The following is a 21,066-nucleotide window of genomic DNA, read 5'->3' on the forward strand; positions in this document are numbered from 1 at the left end:
ATGATATTTTGAAGCAGCCCAAAGGGATTTCTCCCCATCTTTTTCTGCATGAGAGGACAGAGAGGGGGGATCACCAATTAAATGAAGTGGCCTTGCTGTGTCTTGCTGCATTGGTTCTGACCCAGGGCAATGGGCGAAATGCAGAGATGACTCATCATCCACTAGGAGCCAAGAAAAGAGGGAGATAAGGGTGGTGAATGGGAGTGGAGTGAGTGAGGATGAAGTGGGTGGAAGTGGATTTATGCCTTTTGACTCTGGCTACCTCCCTTGTAAAGTGGAAAAAAAAACTTGGTATATGTATATATATGGAAATTATTTCTTTGCATCCTTTAAACATAGTCTTCCTTAATTTGTTCTCCTGACAACTTAAAGCACCTCCTATCATTAATCAAGAGATATCTTCTCTCAGTGTAGTCCATCCTATTAAATAACCTGAACACTGTAATGATATCACCTCTTTCTCTTTGATCTTTCAAAATTGATGGGCCCAGTGCTTTTAGTCTTTCCCCATATGGTTTATCTACCAGGCATGCCATTCAATAGTTACAGTACATTGTTCATGGCACCACCTGAGTAGCTGGCCTACTGCTTACACGTCTTAACAAAGTAAACATGATAGATAAGATTAAACAAAAAACACATTGAATAGCTGCAGGAAATACAAGGAAACTCAATAAAATATAACACTTCACTCATACATTATTAATTATAGAAAAATATAAAGAAAGAATAATGAAAGTGGATTTCATAAACAACATGGTATCTGTATGCTGAAGATAAAGTTTAGAAATTTTAATATCACAAAGGTGGGCATCAAAAGATGTACCAGAGTTGGGACATTTCCCTTACAAATAGAGGTGTTGCCCTAATGTCCTTCAGAAAATCAAAGAGAAGTGGAAGAAGGGACATGATTTGTAGCAAATAAAAGGCGTAGCGTGTGAGGGTTTTAACCTTTCTACATTTAAATGTATTCTTTGCTGAATCACTATTGCTATGTGCAGTGGGGTTCAGCCTTGCTACATGCATGAGGGATAGTCAAACCCTGCGGGAGACTTTGGACTTATTGTTGAATAGTCTACAGGGACTTTGGGCATGGAGGGATCCTGTAGAGTCCTACTCGGCATATCAAAGATGGGGGTTACATATACATGAAATATATAGAGGAAATGTTTAAATGTATTTACCCAGTTGTATTTTGCAGGAAGGGGAGCTATGCTCGTGGTGTCCCGCCTTTGTATCTTGCAGTGTCTAGTTTGCTTTTAAACTCATGAATGGTTTTTGCGCATACTATTTCATTATCCAGTTTGTTCCAAGTGTCCAATACTCTATGTGGAAAACTGTTTTTCTTCAGTTCTCTTCTATAGCTATGTTTTTTTATTTTCTTTCCATGTCCTCTTGTGTTTCTCTTTTCCCAGTTTAGTAAGTCCTCTCTATCAAGTATCTCTGTGCCTTTCATGATTCTGTAGATGGTCAGTAGGTCACCTCTCTCTCTTCTTTGTTCCAGCGTTAGTAACTCCAGTTTAGCCAATCTCTCCTCATATGATAGGTTTGCAAGTGCAGGTGCCATTTTTGTTGCTGCTCTCTGGATTCTTTCTATTTTCTTTATATTCTTTTTGATACTGGGGGACCACAGTATGAAATGACTGAGAAGTATGGTAGCGGTGAAGAAAAAGAGATGGCTGATGAGAGATGATTGGGATGGTTTGGACAAACGAAAAGTATAAGTGAAGAAAGATTAGTAAAAGAGGTGTGGAGGGAATGAACTTGTGGGGAGACCAAGGATGAAATGGATGGATGGGGTGAAGGAGGCATTGAACAAAAGGGGAATGTGTTGAGGAAGGGAGAAGGCAGGATATAGGAATGAGTGGAGAGTGACTGTATACTGATATTGTTATAGAAGAAAGGGAGGGGCGGGGTGTGGGCAAAGGTGTGTGTGGAAGGTGTGTTATTTTGTTAATGTTGTTTTGTGCTGCGGGTGGTGAAAAGTCTCATCTCATTGTCAATGAGGAAGTTGGAAAACAGTTGTTAGTGAGAATCTGTTTAATGCGTGATATTTCGAAGTGGAAAATTTCCCAAGAGAAGCAGTCCTTATATGCGCATCGAAGGTATGCCCGAATGACACTAAGTTTATAATGCTGGGAGCACTTACTTGCTGCATTCAGGCATCTTCCGGTATCAGTCTTTTTCCTGTAAACAGTGGTCGTGTATTTGTTGTCTTCAGATTGGATGAGAACGCCAAAGAAGGGTATTTTGTTATGTATATTGAATTCATATGGTGTAGTACAGAGTATGTTTCCGTATGTATATGAAGCATGTATATGAGGAACCTGTCTGCAAAATGATTAGGGATGTTATACAAAATACATGAATGTTTATGGAATATAGATATGGCAAAAGCGCAAGGCGGAGTACGTATATGGAGGTAAAGGACCCACTGGGAAAAAGTGACCATGGGTGTGTATATTTCAAGTGCAATATAGAACCACAGGAAAAAAAGTGTAAGAAACTTGTATACATGTACAAAAAGGCTAACTTTGCCAAATTAAAAGAATTGTTGGCTATAGACTGGACAGATTTTTTTATCAATGCAGACACGCAGGAAATGTGGGAAAGATTTAAATTGAAGATGCAAAGTGCTATAGATGAGTGTGTTCCAAAAAGACAATTCAAGAGCAGTACAAGGAAAAGGACTAATCAGAATCTGCCAATGAACATTAAGTTGTGGAGATTGATAAAGAAAAAGCAGAGGTTATGGGCTAGATTGAAGGAAATGAAGGAAAATAGGGAGGATAATACAAGTGAGTATAGCTTTGTACAAGAAGGCTACAGTCAAACTAACAACAAAGTGAGATGGGAAACAAGGAGAGCAGTAAAAAGAATGGAGAAATCAATAGCAGAGAATGTGAAAGAGAACCCTAAAGCATTCTGGAAATATATACAATCCAAGACAAAATCGTCAGTAAGTGTCAGGGAACTGTATATGAATGCAGAGAAAACATTGAGAACTAAAAATGACAAAGAGAAAGCGAATGTTTTGGCAGAATTTTTCAGCTCTGTGTTCACACAAGAACCAGAGGGGGAGATATCTACTCTCGCTGCTAAAGATGTACCTGAAATACCACCATTCGAATTCACAGACAAGGAAATAGGTAAGGTAATTGACAAACTACAGAGACAAATCACCCGGCCCAGACGGATTACATCCTAGAATTCTGAAATAAGTGAAAGCAGAGATCATCAGCCCACTTAAGCTTATATTTAACTCATCACTACAGACCAGTAAGATACCAATGTATTGGAAAATAGCTAATATTACAGCAATATTTAGAAAAGGAGATAGAAGTGAACCAGAAAATTATAGACCAGTAAGTTTGACCTGTGTTATCTGTAAGCTGATGGAATCAATAATACGTGGAAAGTTGTTAGATCATTTGAACAAGTATAAACTAATAAGTGGAAGGCAGTACGGATTTGTGAATGGACGCTCTACGGTGCTTCAGCTGATCACAGTAATAGAAGAATGGACAAAGATATTGGATATGGGAGGAGGATTTGATGTAGCCTACTGCAATTTTATGAAGGCTTTTGATAAGGTGCCGCACCGGAGATTGATTGGAAAGGTCAGCAATTATAACATCAAGGGGAAAGTCTTGAAGTGGATTGAAGAGTTTCTAAAAGATCAAAAACAAAGAGTGATAGTGAATGGTGAAGTGTCTCAATGGAAAGATGTGATTAGCGGGGTGCCTCAGGGTTCAGTACTCGGGCCGTTGATGTTTGTTATATACATTAATGACATGCCAGACACTATATTAAACAGTCAGATATTTCTATATGCAGACAATACAAAGATATACAGAGAAATCAAAGGGAGAGGGGATTGCAGGAAGATCTACAAAGAATGAAGAACTGGTCGGAAAAGTGACTGTTGAGGTTTCATCCAAAGAAATGTAAAATAATGCGAGTAGGGAGGACAGGAATAGAGAACTTTCAATACATAATGGAAGAAGAACTAAATGCAGTGAGGGTGGAAAAGGATTTGGGTGTTGTTGTGGATGATGAATTAAATTTCAGTAGACATTTGTCTGAGATCAATGTAGCAAATAGGATGGTTGGTCTGATTAGAAGAACATTCACTACTATGGATGAGAGTATGTTTAAGAACTTGTTTGTGAGTTTAGTTCGACCACACTTGGAGTATGCAAACCAAGTGTGGTGCCCATATAAAAAGAGGGACATAGCTGCAGTTGAGGCAGTACAGAGGAGAGCAACAAAGATGGTACCGGGCTTGAGGACTCTTACATATCCAGAGAGACTAAAGAAGCTAGGTTTACCAACTCTTACTTACCGAAGATCTAGAGGCGGTATGATTGAGACGTTTAGAATAATAACTGGAGTGTATGATGAAGGTGTGAGTGAAGGATTATTTGTGAGGCAGTCTGAGATAGTGACAAGAGGACATAATAAAAGGATCTTCGTACAAAGAACAAGGTTAAACATAAGGAAATATACATTTAGTAATAGAGTGGTGAATAATTGGAACAAGCTGCCCGAGGGTGTGGTGAATGCTAAGTCAGTGGTGGATTTTAAGAGGAAGCTTGATCGAGTGTGGAAGAACCAGGAGCAGAAATATGATTTTGAATCGTTAATTGTTAATATTCGCCTCGACCACAGTGACCACTAGACTATGATATAAGAGGATAGTTATTAAGAGCTGGAGCCACAGGCGCATTAGCCTCTTCCAGAAGCCTTCTGTAAGTATTTGTAAGTATCTAGCGACGCACGTAAACTACCACGTAGAACAATTACGTAATGACTACGCAGAATACACACATAAAGCATTTACTGTATAAGGATAAAGTACTACATATACTATTTAGGGAATAATTACTAATATAAAGAGAAGAATTACTACATATAGTCTCCCCTCTCCCCACTAGAGTGGAGCGCATAGAAAAGGAAAAGGGTCAATAGTAGATAAAGTCTTTTTGATCACGGAAGCGGCAAATTGAGTCAGTCGTGTTCGAAGTGGCTGAGTCAGTGACGTCGGTCATGGGAGCTGGGCTGGATACTGGGACGTCATTTATACAAGACTGGGTCTGACTAGTGATATGAAGAAAAGTCTGTTTTAATCGATCTATGGAAACCGATGTTTCACCCTGAGGAAGACTGAAGGATGAAGTACTTAGGTTCACGGCGGAGAACGTTATAAGGACCAGAGTACGGAGCCTCGAAACTCTTACGAATTCTGTCACCTCTCACCCAAACTTTACAGCAAGAGTGAAGGTCATGAGGCACGTATGGTTGAGGTAATGTATGACAGTCACTGCATCTCCTTGACAAGGTGGAGGATGGCTGCGTCATCAGACATGGCGATGTGTTCCTTAGTGATGGCAACGGAAGGACACAACATATGAGTGCCGGTAAATGGGGGAAAAATAGTGGTGTGAGGCGTCAAGCGGTGGCCAAGGAGGACTATGATTAAGGAATAGAACCAGTTATCCTGCCTAGCGCAAAGGGCAAATTTAAGAGAGCGGTGATAACGTTCAATCATTCCGTTAGCTTGGAGGTGATAACTAGTAGTACGCATATGGTGGAAATCAATGATACACGAAAGCTCAGAGAAAAGTTCGCTCTCGAACTGGGAACCTCTATCCGTGATGACGTGAAGTGGGACACCAAAACGACATATCCATCCACTCATGAAAGAAATTGCTACTAAAGTGGCAGTGGTGTCGATGAGGGGGATCGCTTTAGTCCAACGAATCGGTCAGTTGGTGCAAGTCAACAAGTATTTGTATGGAAGAGGATAGGGATAGTTAAGGAGGGTAGCAAGTGGCATTGGTCCAACGATAACAATGTGCACCGACTAGAAACGGTCAGTAGGAGTAGATATAGTTGAAACAGGTGATGAGGTGTAGTCTTAGCCTGTCGACATTAAGATCTTCTCTGACAAATTTCTTCACATCTTTGTCAATGTATGACCACAGCCCTTTTATGATTAAGCGCCGCCCTGGAGCAAAGTTTTCAGTGATCCTCCCCCCCCCCTTCCGCCATCACCACTTCTCATCTCCTCCATTCCTTACTGCTTATTATAGCTATTGGCTTACAAAATAATTAAACATATTTAAGAATTGTTATTTAATGACCCTATTGCAGAAAGGATAAGGAAAAACAATTTCATATTCTGTTGATTCTAACGCAAAATTCGTACATCACGGTAAAATATTCAGGGCTCCTCTGACCTTTTTTCTCTTATCATTATAATTATTTTGTCAACCTTGTGGACGGCATGCATGTCCAAACTAGAATTGCCGCCCCCCTAAATGTGCCACCCCAGGGCATGTGACCCCCCCCCCCCTATGTGGGGGACCTGAATAGCCAGGACGTTGTTTCACTAACTTAGATGTGAACACCAGGATGGGAAAGGTTGTGCAAAAAAGAGACTACGTTATCTCAAAAAGATAATGGGACAAAAGGTCGAGGAGTCTTGGTAGAGGTATCACACCAAAGTGTCAAGTGAGTGGGTAAGGTGAACTTTGTCTAGACTTGCAAGTCTCCAATTGATCATTTGTTTCCTGTCTTTGAGCGATATCACTAGTCAAAACCATCGAGTGATACAACGCATGTTGGGCGCGATAAGCAATCTGCGACGACATTGTTGTCACCGCGAATGTATTCAGCTGAGGAAACATATTCAGAGATGACGGAGTGTTGTCGTTGTTGTCTGTGAGATTTAGCAAGAGACTTGGAGTGAAAAGCTGCCACTAGAGGTTTGTGGTCAATAAATAGGGTAACTGTATGGCCATTAGTGAGGGACTTAAGGTGAAAAACTGTGAGATTATCAGCCAATGGTCGTAGGTAGAGTTATGTTGTGTGTCCGAGAGTTTGATAGAGTAAAAACCCAGGGACGTTGGCTCCCTATCTATTAAATAGTGTCCATCTTCAAAGTGTCTCACTTGGACTGACGCAGAAAAAAAACTCCTTCAATAATTTGAAGCCTTACTGCATTGTTCAACCTTAGCTTACCCCTCACTCATACTGACAGACTATCAACTCGTTACAGACAGGTCAAGCCTAGCCGTTGGTGCCGCACTATATCAAGCCATGCCGGCCAGCATCCTGTCCAAAATAAACTGCTCCAACAACCCTACTGTAACAAATATGGCAAGTAGAATATATTAAAATTTAAATTGTGTTATTCATTATCCAGGTTCGGGAAAGAGAGTTAAGTTTTATTTTTTTATTTACATAACAAAACCCTTTTGTACAGAAAATTTGATCACGGATTAAGTATTAAATTTTAATATAACTTAAAAATCAGAAGACAAGAAGAATCACGTGAGATAAAATTAACTCTAAAAACACTGTTGTGTAAAAACTCGTTGGGAGAAAACAAAGATCACGCACGGGAATCGAAAAGCGGTAAAAGCCTATTTGACGCACCAGCATAAAAAGAAACCGAAAAGGCGACCTACAAATCTAAACCCAAACTCCGGAACAATACACGGACGTAATGGGAAAACAAAAGGTGGAGGAAACATTAAAAAGGTCACCCACGAGAACAGAATTGACAAAAGCCCGAAGACACGCCAATTCAAGAATAACCAATCCCAAAAGGATGAAACCACGGGAATAGAATTCTGGCAAAAGCCTAATTTGACACACCAGATTCAAAAGTCTCAAAAGGGGATCCTACAATCCTACCAAAAACCTTGCACCAAACATAGGATGTATTTCCTATGAAAACCCACTTACGTGTTACTATATACCTTGTGGGCAAAATGTCTCCACAAGGAGACAGAACGGCCGGGTCTTGACTCGTCGAGATGAGGAAGAAGCAAGCGAGATGTTCTGTTTCTGTTCTGTGAAATTTGGGGAAAATATTCCCACGGGCTTTGTGTGAGCCCGTTTGGAGGGTGATTTGACTTATGAGTGTGTGTGGACCCAACCACACACACTCATACATTCACAAGATGTGCATACGTATATGAAATACGTATGGTGGGAACCCTTACGTCAAGACAAACCCGGTCTCGCACGCTCTAGGTGCACTCGGGCCTCGTATTTTATCGATTGCTTGCTAGATAGACAGGATACGTTAAGCGAACTAGCACCAACGCGTTAGTACACGCCCGCGCCCCCTTGCCCCTTAGATTTCCGCTTTTTTCCGCTAGTCCTGCACACAAAGTTCCTTTGTTAATTCCCGTCATCAGTACCGCCATGGCGGCTACTGATACCGTGACTGGCGTGGTAAAACGTAGGCGCTGCGCTCCAGGATCAGAGCCTCCATCCGATGATGAAGCTGCCGTGGTGATGGCCCCTGTTCATAACAAGGGTGGCAAGCTCCCCACCTTCAGCGGGGTACGATACAGCTTTTGAGGTGGTACGAGCTCTTGAGAAGGGCCCCCTCCACAGTAAGCTTGTATCCCTCCGGCCCCTTGGCAACGGTAACTTGCTGCTGTTACCGAGCAGTTACCAACTCGTCGAGGAGTGGGAGGCAGTTACATCATTGAATGGAAAGCCTCTGACCCTGGAGAGACTCAATCCCGAGGACAAGCGGCACAGACTCGTGGTGCACAATTATCCGACCTCATACATGACTGAGGCCATTGAGGACCACCCTCAGGTGATTGGAGCCACGAGAATGCGCCGCTGGGATAAGACGCCCACCCGCCAGGTCTTGATCACCATAAAAGGCGAACCGTTCAATCGTATTGACCTGGGGATGTATGGCAGCTATGATGTACGAACGTACATCTCATATCCTCTCCATTGTTTTAAGTGTCAACGTTATGGTCATCACCAGGCGCGGTGCACTTCCAGGCTACCGAAATGTGGCATTTGCAGCATGTCTCATGCTACCGAGACTTGTCTTAACAAGTTTAAGGCTGGCATTAAGACTGTGGCCAAGTGTCCCAATTGTAGCAAGAAGCACCACGCCTGGAATACTTCTTGCTCAGCTCGCAAAGCTCAGGCCATTGCCTGTAAGGAGAGGACAGAGAAGCGACAAGCGAGATGGGTTGAGCCTCTCTTTTACGAGTAAAGGGCTTGCCAATAACCTGATGGGTCACTGGAGCCATAAAGGCCGAAAGGACAAAAAGGAGTTTTTTCCTATCCTACTTTGAATGATCTTAAAGAAGCCTAACCTACTCACAGAACCTTAAGCTACACACACAAGAATATCATGCGCGTAACGATAAAAACCTTAATACTAACACATAAAGTAAAACGGAAAAAAAAATAAACGGCAACTCGACATGCGCGAAGCCTATGTCCAGCCAGTCTGCCGGCGATAGAAAATGTTACCATATGAAATACATTAGCACAAAATATTTTTAACACACATATTCGAGTACGTCGCAGCGTACTGAGAAATAGTAACAGAGATGCAAAAACCAATTATTGGGACTCTGGTTACATTATATCAAATAAAAATTGTAAAATACAAAGAAAAATAAATATATGAAAAAAAACTTCGCAAATCTGGGCCCCAATGCTAACGTTCACGGCTACTTGACCTGAGGGCAAGGGTATTAATCAAAGACGCCGCTGATCTGACCATGTTTGACCTGCTGGGTGTGTCAAACTTCTCCACAGCTGGGCGATAAGGGGAGAGGGGGTGGATGAAAATTGCGTGCTGGCCGACAACTTACGACCATCCACGAGAGGAAAAGAAAACACGTTTTAGATATCGAAGCAGAAAACCTAGAAGCGAACCGCCAAACATTTTATAACTTAATAAACGAAGCGAAACCCAAAACAGACTAGGGGTGCCGAAGTCAAGGCATTCATTCCTACAACTACTACTCTATAAGAAACTCGTTTAGTCTTCGCGGATGTGTTTTGTTAACGCCGAAAGCTTGTGCTTCCTACTTGAATTCGTGAGTGGAATCAAATAGCAGTTATGTGGCTTAGTGCATGGATAAGATGTTCGCTTTTGGCATTTGCTACACTTCGATGCCCATTTCGCAGTGTGTATGTGTATAGTATAAAGATGTTTGGAACTCTAGCATCTAGTTCTTACCTATCTCATCGGCTAACTGTTATCATTCTGAGTATTTTGAACCCCATATATAAGTACCGCATATTGATAGTAATATCTATAGCGATTTTTAAGAAGGGTGAACATCTATATTTACAATGAGTCGGTTTAGGTCGTCTCAACCTCGATCCTTATCAATATCATGGTATAACTCTATGATCTATCGAGGTGTGTATTTTGAATCCCAGATATAAGTACCGCAAAATGATAGTAATGTCAATAGCTGTTTCTTAAAAATTGGGTTTAATGCCAGCATCGCACACTCATATTTAACATGAAACATGTTATCCAATAGGTCTTAACCTAATATAATCTAACCTAACTTAATAATGATAATGTTTATTTGGCAATAAATCAAATACAGATAATGAAAAGAATACAGAGTTTGAAATTACAATTATAATTCCTTTGGATAACACAAAAAAAGCATGTTAGTTTATTTCCATTGTGGTCCTCATTAGACTATTATTCTACACAAAGTTTACACAGACAACACATGCAGGGGTTAAGGGGACCAGAAACAGTCATGAGTAATACCAGTCAGTATACATATTACACCTAAACATTATAGATTTGCTAATGCTAATAAAATGTTCATAACACATATGGTTGAGACCAAAATTTGAGCACTAACATAATAAAGGAACATTGCATTATGCATCAGGAACAACAGAATCCGAGAATGGTACTAAAAGGTACCAAAACAGTATGAGTGAGTACCATATCAGAGTAGCACCATGAGTGATATACTACATTATTCTACTGCTGTAGCAGGAAGTGTGGGACAATAAAGGGGTTCATCCCAGGGTATGAGTAAATATCAAGTAATATGGGTTGTAGGCCATCAGCAATATCAACATACATTTATTTTGAGTTTATAGTGCAACATGGCAATTTGGGTCACATTAATTAATTACAAAAATTACCTATACTTCAAGATGGAGTGGGCAGTTACACATTAGTTTGAGCACCAGGAAGTGAATGTACATTATAATCTGTAGTACCAGAAGTAGGGTGCAAGGGACCAGTACTGATATGAGTAAAACAACAATTACCTTCTTACCTAGTACCCTGATTCACCAGACAAGTATTATGATCAGATCATAACTGTTCTCAGACCATACCTGAAATAACCAAATTATGACAAGCCAAACAAAAGTGGAAACCAGTTTTGAGCATCAAACATTGTTATACTACACTAAAACTTTCAAGGACAAAAAGGTAAGGTCAGAATAGTTATGAGTGAATGCAGATTTGGATGGTATTACTCATGGAGTCTGGTACCCCTCACTAGAATAGTAGTACATAAAATCAAGGCTGTTCTCATTCCATAGCTGAGACATATAGTAATCTTGACTTTTTTCTTGAAAATAACTTTGATGACCGCTGGACATAGGTAGTGAGTTGCATAATTGAACTCCCATGAAGTGAAAGCTGTTGTTTGTAAAAGAACCTGCATGAGTTACACTAAATGACCCTTGACTGTTCCAAGTTCAGTTTTCAGCAGATAATGTGAAATTACAATTCACATATGAAGGGGCATAATTATGAATGACATTGTAAACATGATTTAGTTTCAGCTGCTAGACACGAAATTTTACAGGTAACATTCCCACTTTGTTAAATTCTTCCATGCCAAAATGAATACATTGAGGTAAATTTAGCATGAATCTAGTTATCTTATTTTGTGCAGCCTATAGCTGCGACTTTTTTTATCTTTTTTGCTCAGACTACTGTACCAAGAGCTACAAGCATAATGAAAGTGATGCTGTATCACAACTGAGACCAGAAGCTTCTTTGTTTCCATATTAAAATTTCTGGTCTTTCTGTATAAAAATGTAACCTTATGTGAACACTTGGATACAGTCTTATCCATTAAGGTATTCCATGAAAGGGACTGATCTAAAGGTATTCCTAGATAAGTTACCTCTTGTTTTGACTCCAAGACATTACCCCCACATCTGACCTGTATACAGTGGTGTTTCCTGAGGTTAGGTTTGGATGCAAAGACAATACTTTCAGTTTAACCAAGGTGTAAAGACAGCTTGTTATCTATGAGTCAGTCATGGACTGATGACAGTACAACACTCAGGGTCTCCTCCATTTCAACTGGGTCCCAACCTGAGACAATTAGTTTGGAGTCATCTGCATAGAGCAGTAACTTACAGTTCACTGTGGTATAGACCAGGAAGAGAAATGTCCCCAGAATTGAACCTTGTGGCACACCACAAGTTATCTCTCTGTCACCTGAGCAGGCTCCATTTACCTGTACAAGTTGTTTGTGTCCTGTAAGGTAGGACTTGAACCAGTCAGTATAACCTAAAAATAGTCTTAGGTTGTCATTCTGATTTATGAGTAAGATCATCATAGGGCAGAAATTTGTCACATAGCTTTAATTATAACTCATTTGAGACTTCTCACTGGGTAACCAGAACTCTGTTTATAAGCTAATTTCACCAGCTTGTTTTGGTGCAGGTTGATAGAGGGGCTGGGTTGGGGGTGGGGGTGGCAGTGGATGAGTCTAGCCTACCCAACCCCATGTAGGTATAGGTGGTGACAGGTTCAATTAAGCTAGTAGGGTAATGTATTTTTTTATTTAAGGGTGTCAGAAATAATTATTTTATAGCTTTATCCATAGGATCTTAGTACTAATTGTGCTACAATTAACTAGTGTATATTCTGAAAAATAAAAAACAAAAGTAGCAATACAAATCAATATCAGATTCACAAGAATCACATGATGAAACATTGATATCCAACTAAGATTCAGTTCTTCAAGTCACTTGTTCTCCCTGTCTTTCTGTGAGACATGGATGCTGAATGCTTGAATGCGGACTTGAAAAGGTGTCTTGATGTTTTTGGCAATAAGTATCTTTGGAGAATGACTGTGTATCACTGAGATGACTTTGTATCAAACCAGAGATTATACAGTGAGATTCAGTCGAGGCCAGTTAACAATATAATTCATGAACATCAACTCCAACTATGTGGGCATGTGGCACATTTCCTTGATGTTGATCCTAATCAAAGGTATGTCTCCACAAGAGACAACCCTTGATGAAAGAGATAAAAGAGGCACCCACAAAACTCATGGCTGGGGCAAGTTGATGAAACCTGTTGAGAGTTGTTTGGAGTGAGAAATGTGGCTTCACGGGAGCTTACTCAAAGAGACCATAGGGACTGGCGCCGGCATGTATTTACCTAGTTGTATTACATGGAAAGGGAGCTATGCTTGTGGTGACCCGTCTTTGTATCTTTCAGCATCAAGTTTTTCATAAATCTTGAATAGTGTTTGCACACACTCTTTCCCTGTCTAATCTATTCCAGGTATCCACTACTCTATGTGGGAAGCTATTCTTTTTCTGATTTCTTATATAATTATAATTTTTGAATTTCTTTTGATGTCCTCTTGTTTTTCCATTGTTCCATTTTAATGTGAGTTAAGCAGTGTGCTCCCTGGCATATGCCCCCAGTTGATGATTGTTGATGATGACAAGAAAAAATATAGATTATATCTCTACAATTGCTTAGATTAATTTTATCTATAATGTTTTGATAAAATAATAACATAGGAACACCACTAACCAGTGTAGTTTAAATGATATGCCTTCCATCACTTATTTGAGTCAGATGAGTGTGACGAATTGAGTATGCCTTCCATGAGAAGGTCCTATTTAGATTCAGGTCTTGTGAAGCCAAATATGGAATGTTATGGTGTTATATTAAAATAGACTTCTGTGACCAGCTTCCTTACTTCCAAATGTCATGACCTGATGAGAAAGCTAGAGCAAAATCTGAGTCCATCTATTTGTGGTGGCATAAATAGGCATGTAGCTATTGGATGATGTTCAGAGCATTTCTAATAAAAAGGTAGAATGCAGTATATCGTAGCATCATATCTGTTTGTGTTTCTACATATTCTATATTAGGTGATGGCATGTACAAAGGGTCTGTTTAGGTACAAAAGGTCTGTGTACATAGGGACTTGAGTATAAAATGGTTTGTGTAGAAAACATCCACAATCTTATTATTACACTATCTCAGAGTTAGATGTCAATCATATACAGTAATTACATTTTCTTTTTCTAGGATGAGAGTAACTATCAACATTTCTTTGGAAGAGCTATCCAGAAATTCCATGTTTGTCATACAATGAAGAGGACCAGGTGTGACTTCTGTAGCACAGCTATCTCACAAGACCTCTTAGATATCGCATGATGACCACTGTAGCGAAGCCTTTCCAACAGGACATGTGTAATGCAACTTTCTTAAGTAAGGGTAATTTCAAATGTCGTATGACTGACACTGTAGAGAAACGATTTCAGTGTAACCTGTGTGATGCAGCCTTCTCAAGAAAGGGTGACCTCACACATCATGTGTTGAATCACCATGGAGGGAAGCCTTTCCAGTGTAACCTGTGTGATTCAGCTTTCTCACTAAAGGGATCTCTCAACTCTCACATAATGACCCACACTGGAGAGAAACCTTTTCAGTGTAACCTGTGCGATGCAGCTTTCTCACAAAAGCGTAACCTCAACCGTCACATGATGACCCACACTGGAGAGAGGCCTTTCCCTTGTAACCTGTGTGATGCATCTTTCTTACAAAAGAGTGATCTGAAACGTCACATGATGACTCACACTGGAGAGAAGCCATTCCAATGTGACCTGTGTGATGCAGCTTTCTCACATAAGAGTTATCTCAGAGATCATGTGATGACTCACACTGGAGAGAAACCTTTCCAGTGTGACCTGTGTGATGCAGCTTTCTCAAAAAAGAATCGTCTCAAGAGTCATATGATAATCCACACAGGAGAGAAGCCATACCAGTGTGACCTATGCAGTTATGCTTTCTCTAGAAAGGATGGTCTCACAAAGCATATGATGACCCACACAGGAGAGAAGCCTTTCCAGTGTAACCTCTGTAATGCAGCTTTCTCAAAAAAGAGCTCTCTCAAAGATCACATGGTAACTCACACAGGAGAGAAGCCATTCCAGTGTAGCCTGTGTGATGCATCTTTCTCTCAAAAGAGATCACTCATCTGTCACATAAGGACCCACACTGGAGAGAAACCTTTTCAGTGTAACGTGTGTGATGCAGCTTTCTTACAAAAGAGTGACCTCAACCGTCACATGATGACCCACACTGGAGAGAAGCCTTTCCATTGTGACCTGTGTGATGCATCTTTCTCACAAAAGAATTATCTCAAACGTCACATGATGACTCACACTGGAGAGAAGCCATTCCAATGTGAACTGTGCAGTTCTGCTTTCTCTAGGAAGGGTGATCTCACACAGCATATGATGACCCACACAGGAGAGAAGCCTTTCCAATGTAACCTTTGTAATGCAGCTTTCTCACGAAAGTATTTTCTCAAACGTCACATGGTAATTCACACAGGAGAAAATGCTTTCTAATATGATCTGTGTTATATCACCTTTTCCAAAGTGATTTTAAATGTCATGTGATGACCCACACAGGAATGAATCCTTTCCAGTGTGACCTATGTGATGCTGCTTTATCAAGAAAGGGTTATCTCAAACTGCACATGATGACCCATACTGGAGAGAAGGCTTTCAAATTTGACATACGTAATTTTGATTTTCAAGAAAGGGTGCTCTCACATGGCATATGATAACCTACACTAGAGAGGAGTCTTTCAAGTGCAACCGAAGTGATGCAGCTTCCTCACAAAAGAGTTGTATGTCATGTGATGACCTGCACAGGATAGAAGCCTTAGGAGAATATTCATCTCAAATGTCATGTACTTACCCACTCTGGAGAGAAGCCTTTCCAGTGTGACTTATGCAATGTAGGTTTCTCACAAAAGGATGATCTCAAATATCACATGATGACCCACACTGGAGAAAGGCCAGTTCAGCAGCATGACCTGTGATATGGAATATTCTCACAAGGTGATCTGAAATTACATGTGATGCAGCTTTCTCTTGAAGGAGTAATATCAAATGACATATAATGATGAACATAGGAGAGAAGCCTTTCCACTGTGACCTCTGAAATGTAGCTTTCTCATAAAGGAGTAATGTCAAATGAGATATGATTATCAACACAGGAAAGAATTCTTTCCAGTGTGACTTGTGTGATGCAGCTTTTTCATGAGATGCTTTAAAGAATTACATGACAACTTGTGCAAAAGAGAAACTTTTCTAGTGTGACATCGTGTTGCACATTTCTGACTAAAGACTCGATATGTGTGGGGAGACAATCATTAGATTCAAAATCAGACCTATGGCATTCGAGGCAGAAATGAATGTGACATATTTAGAAATAAATATTTGGCTACCAAGTTCTTTCTATACAGGTCTGTATGAACAAGTACTGTATAAAATTATTATAATTTAATGATCCTGTAATGAAGTCATACATATACCAGTGGAATTGTTTTAGTGAGTGTTTAATAGGACTGGAAAATCTAAAATCTGGTCAGCTCAATTTATATCTGATATGTTATAGAAACAGTGGAATGCCACTTGATCTGTACAAAGAAATAAATGAAATAGTTTAATGAATGATTGTAGTGTGATTTGTGAAACTTATAAAAAAAATATATATACATATATATATATATACTGTTTTGTTTTAATGCCTAAACACATGTCTTTGCTGCCTAATTGTATATTGGAAAGGAGCAATTGTCATTGGGTCCTGTCTCTCTTACTCTCCTTTTATCATACCTAGCCTCAAATTCATGTACAGTACCAAGCAAGTCTATCTTTGCTTTCCAATTTTATTGAGATTTGAATTGTGCATTGATCCAGCTTGGCCTATATTGCGTAAGATATTGCAAGTATTTATACATATATATGGAAATCTGGAGATTAGTAGAGCCTATGTTAAAATTAAAAATGGAGAGAGGAAGTGGTTTGAGGTAAAGGTGGGACTTTGCCAGGGATGTGGCATGTTTCCATGGCTGTTCAATTTCTTGGATGGGATGGTACATTAGGTAAATGCAAGGGTATGGGCCAGAGATTGGAAATGGTTAAAGAAAATGGAGAAAAATGAGAGGTAAGTCAGTTGTTGTTTGCTGATGGTACTGTGCTTGTTGCAGGATCAGTAAAGGAATTGAAGAATTTAGTGATGGAGTTTGGGAATGTGTGTAAATGTGCATAAAAGTAAGGTGATGAGATGTACAAGGTGAAAGGATGACAGCAAATTGAAAGTGAGCATTAAAGGAGAGGCTGCAGGAAGTGGATAGCTTTAGATACTTAGGGGAGTATGTGGCAGGATAGGAGTAGAGGTAGAATGTAGATTGAGTGAACCAAGTACATTTGGGAATGGATGCTAAGAGGAGGTTGTATGAAGGGGTGATTGTGCCAATAGCACTGTATGGGACAGAAACATGGAACATAAGAGAGGAAGAGTTTAAATGTGTTTGAGATTAAATGTCTGAGAAATGTGGTAAGGGTTACTAGGCTGGATAGAGTGAGGAACGAGATGAGGAGAGCAAGGGTGGAAAAGTAACTGAGAGGTGGGGTTGATGAACGAATATTAAGATAATTTGAACACATGGAAAGAATGAAGAATGATTAGTAAAATGGGTGTAGAAGGCAGAGGTGGATGGAGTGAACATGAGGGGTTTACTGAGGATGAGATGGATGGATGGGGTAAAAGGGGCATTGAGCCAGAGGGGGATGTCTGTTGAGGAAGAAAGGGAGAAGAGAGCAGATAGGGGTGAGTGGAGAATGGTTGTGGATGGATGATACTGTGATGTATGGAAAGGAATGGGAGGGTTAAGGAGTGGTTATGTGTGAAACATATTTTGAAGCAGCCCAAAGGGAATTCTCCCTATATTTTTCTGCATGAGTGGACAGAGAGGGGGGGGGGGGTCAGTTAAATGAAGTGGCCTTGCTGTGGATGTGCTGTGTCTTGCTGCATTGGTTCTGACCCAGGACAATGGGCAAAATGCAGGGATGACCCATCATCCAGTAGGCGCCAAGATAGTGCAAAAATTTGTTTTGGACAACCCAGCCCAGAAGTTCAACATCATTGGTGAGCATGCAGGAGGGGAGCGCATCGAATGTAGGATGTTTCGGCCACTGACGTTTCGGCCAGAACTCTGCAGGGTAGGACGTTTCGGCCAGTCCTCCAAATGTTGCTATTATTATTTACTTATTGAAAGAAAAAAAATACTTATAAATCATTTCAAGTAACAATATTTTTTGCACATACTGTGTGAAAACGAAATGAAATTTATGAAACAAATTATCTAAATTGAAATTATACAGTGCACCATGCCAGGGCACCAAGCCTTCAAGCTTAAAAGGTTATTTTCGCTGGGCCGAAATCACCGGCGATTTCGGCCCAGAAAAAAAACCTGGGCCGAAATCACCGGACCGAAATCACCTTGGGCCGAAATCACCTGATCCCAGGCTGGGTACGATATGGGAACTGCGTAGATCTAACAACGCACGTAAACTACCACGTAGAACAATTAAGTAATGTCTAAGCAGAATAGATACATGCAAGTTACTATATAAGGATAAAGTACTACATAAATTATTTAGGGAATAATTACTACTTATACTATAAAGAGAAGAATTACTATATATAGTTAGGAAGAAGCAGCAGGCGGCATTGGTCCAACGATATCATGTGCACTGATTGGAAACGGTCAGTAGGAGTAGATATAGGTGATGAGGTGTGGCCCGTAGTCTTAGCTTGTTGACATTAAGACTTTTTCTGACAATTTTTTTCACGTCTTTGTCAGTGCATGACCACAGCCCCTATATGATTAAATGCCGCCCCGGGGCAAAGTTCTCAGTGTCTTCCCATCACCACTTCCCACCTGCACCATTCCTTACCACCTATTATAGCTATTGGCTTGCAAAATAATTAAACATATTAAAAAATTATTATTTAATGTCCCTATTGCAGAAAGGACAAGGAAAAATATTTCGTGTTCTGTTGATTCTAACGCAAAATTCGAGTATTATTATAATTATTTTGTCAGCCTTATGGGCAGCATTGTCCAGACTAGAATATCCACCCCCTTAAATGTGCCGCCCCAGGGCATGTGCCAGCCCCCTCGCCCCCTACCCATGTGAGGACCCTGAATGGCCAGGGCGTTGTTTCACTAACTTAGAGGTGGACACCAGGATGGGAAAGGTTATGCAAAGAAGAGACTACGTTATCTCGTAAGGATAACGGGACATAAGGTCGAGGAGTCTTAGTAGAGATATCGTACCAAAGTGTCAAGTTAGAGGGTAAGGTGAACTTAGTCTAGACTTGCAAGTGTCAAATGCATAATTTGTTTCCTGTCTTTGAGCGATATCACTAGTCAAAGCCATCGAGTGATACAGCACATGTTGGATGCGATAAGCAATCGGCGACATCGTTGTCACCGCAGATGTACTTTTGTCTGTGAGATTTAGCAAGAGACTTGGAGTGAAAAGCTACCACTAGAGCAGTGGTTCTTAACCTGTGGGGAATTCCCCACTGGTGGGGAATGGCGGAGTTGCCAAGTGGGGAATGACCGGGTGGACAGAAGAACCACTGTCTTTTTTATTTTTTTTTATTTTTTTTAATCGATGTGTTTTTGTTTCTTTTTGTTTGTTTCTGGTGTCTTCTTGTTGTCACATTTCGTGAATTTGTTTCCACCCACAAATAATCGATAGTGTTTAAAAGTTTAATACATTACATCCAAATGTTGACTTACTTTACAAATCACAACCATTTACAGACTGTTTTAATAACAAAAAACAACCAATATATGAGGTATTGTAAGTCATGTTTGGGTAAAAGTGACAACACTGTATATTTACGTACTAATCACTGCATGGGTTAAAATCGAATTTGTCAAAGACCGATGCTATGGTGGGAAATGGAGAGTTGGCTCACTAAAAAGTGGGGAATTGGAGAAAAAAGGTTAAGAACCCCTGCACCAGAGGTTTGTGGTCAATGAATAGAGTAACTGTATATGGCCATCAATGAGGGACTGAAGATGCAAAACTGCGAGATAAGCAGTCAGTAGTTCGCGGTCGTAGGTAGAGTAATGTTGTGTATCCGAGAGTGATTGAGTATAAACCCAAGGGCGTTGGCTCCCTGTCTATTAAACAGTGCCCGTCTTCAAAGTGTCTCACTTGGACTGACGCAGCAAAAGACTCCTTTAATAATTTGAAGCCTGTCACAACTTTGGGTTGTGACACAGGGCCTACTATTTCTTCTCATTTTCCTACGTCTGCTCTCAAACCACAGTTACTAAATACTTTCGCTCAAGGGCCTAGCCGACGCAGGCTCCACATTTTTTCATCCCTTTTCAGCCCTTTTCGGCTGTCAATTCCCTCTACTCTTTGGAATTGCCGGAACTCTTAAGGCCTCTATCAACTACTTCTTGATATTTTTTCTTCTTATCTTCATTAACTGTTGCGCCAATTTGGCAGTCAATTACAGTGCCTTAACGAATTTGAGAGAGACTTCTAATTGCTTAGGAAAACCCTCCCCCCTCCCTTTAGTTCCAGGTGTCTACATATACCTGCTAGCAAAGACCCGAATGTTTAATATTAAGTGTGGAATTCCATAACCTCTCAGTTTTACTGTTCTTCCATGCAGTTGTAATTTGCTACTTTATGAATAGAATTGGTGTATTGCATCCAAGAGTTACCGTTCGAATTGGTTCTAACGGTCCAACCCCCCCCCCTGCGCACTTGCCATTTATTGTTTAGGCTAGTTTTAATTAGACTTGTTAGGATCACATCTTCCACTCTCGTGAGTAGTGCCTACCCTCAAGGAACAATTAGAAATGACTCAACGTCCACATAAACGTTGCACGGCGCTCCCTACGGAACTATTGATTTGAAATTAAGAAATACCGGCAACAGTGTATGCCATCAGTGTATGGGTAGGCAGTTGACCCGACAGTGCCTGTCCAGTAGTTATCCCCCTGGGTTCCCAAAGGGAGGGGTGGGCCAGTCGTACTCTTGGAAGATCAAACGCGCCCTACCCTCCCATATGGTGGCTATCGAGGGTTTTTACATTAATACGACCCGTTTACGCACCGTCAGGCC

At 40.5% G+C, this 21,066-nt stretch overlaps 2 protein-coding genes across 3 annotated transcripts; both read left to right on the top strand.

Annotated features, from left to right (window-relative positions):
* The first annotated feature begins 3,997 nt into the window (after window positions 1-3,997).
* LOC143037386 (uncharacterized) lies at window positions 3,998-5,482 on the top strand. The gene is made up of 2 exons (XM_076205523.1): window positions 3,998-4,408; window positions 5,342-5,482. The coding sequence occupies exons 1-2, from the start codon at window positions 3,998-4,000 to the stop codon at window positions 5,480-5,482; spliced, it is 552 nt and encodes a 183-aa protein (XP_076061638.1).
* A 4,130-nt stretch (window positions 5,483-9,612) lies between these two features.
* Window positions 9,613-16,567, top strand: LOC143037590 (uncharacterized). Of its 2 annotated transcripts, none has more exons than XM_076206048.1 (2): window positions 9,613-9,881; window positions 14,132-16,567. In XM_076206048.1, the coding sequence occupies exon 2, from the start codon at window positions 14,257-14,259 to the stop codon at window positions 15,457-15,459; it is 1,203 nt and encodes a 400-aa protein (XP_076062163.1). In that variant the 5' UTR covers window positions 9,613-9,881; window positions 14,132-14,256; the 3' UTR covers window positions 15,460-16,567. The 2 variants fall into 2 exon arrangements, with proteins under 2 accessions (XP_076062163.1, XP_076062164.1); XM_076206049.1 differs by lacking the exon at window positions 9,613-9,881 and adding an exon at window positions 9,891-9,975.
* The last annotated feature ends 4,499 nt before the right edge of the window (window positions 16,568-21,066 follow it).

Source organism: Oratosquilla oratoria, chromosome 22, assembly GCF_046742065.1.
Source record: "Oratosquilla oratoria isolate Oo_2021 chromosome 22, ASM4674206v1, whole genome shotgun sequence".
Lineage (NCBI taxonomy): Eukaryota > Metazoa > Arthropoda > Malacostraca > Stomatopoda > Squillidae > Oratosquilla > Oratosquilla oratoria.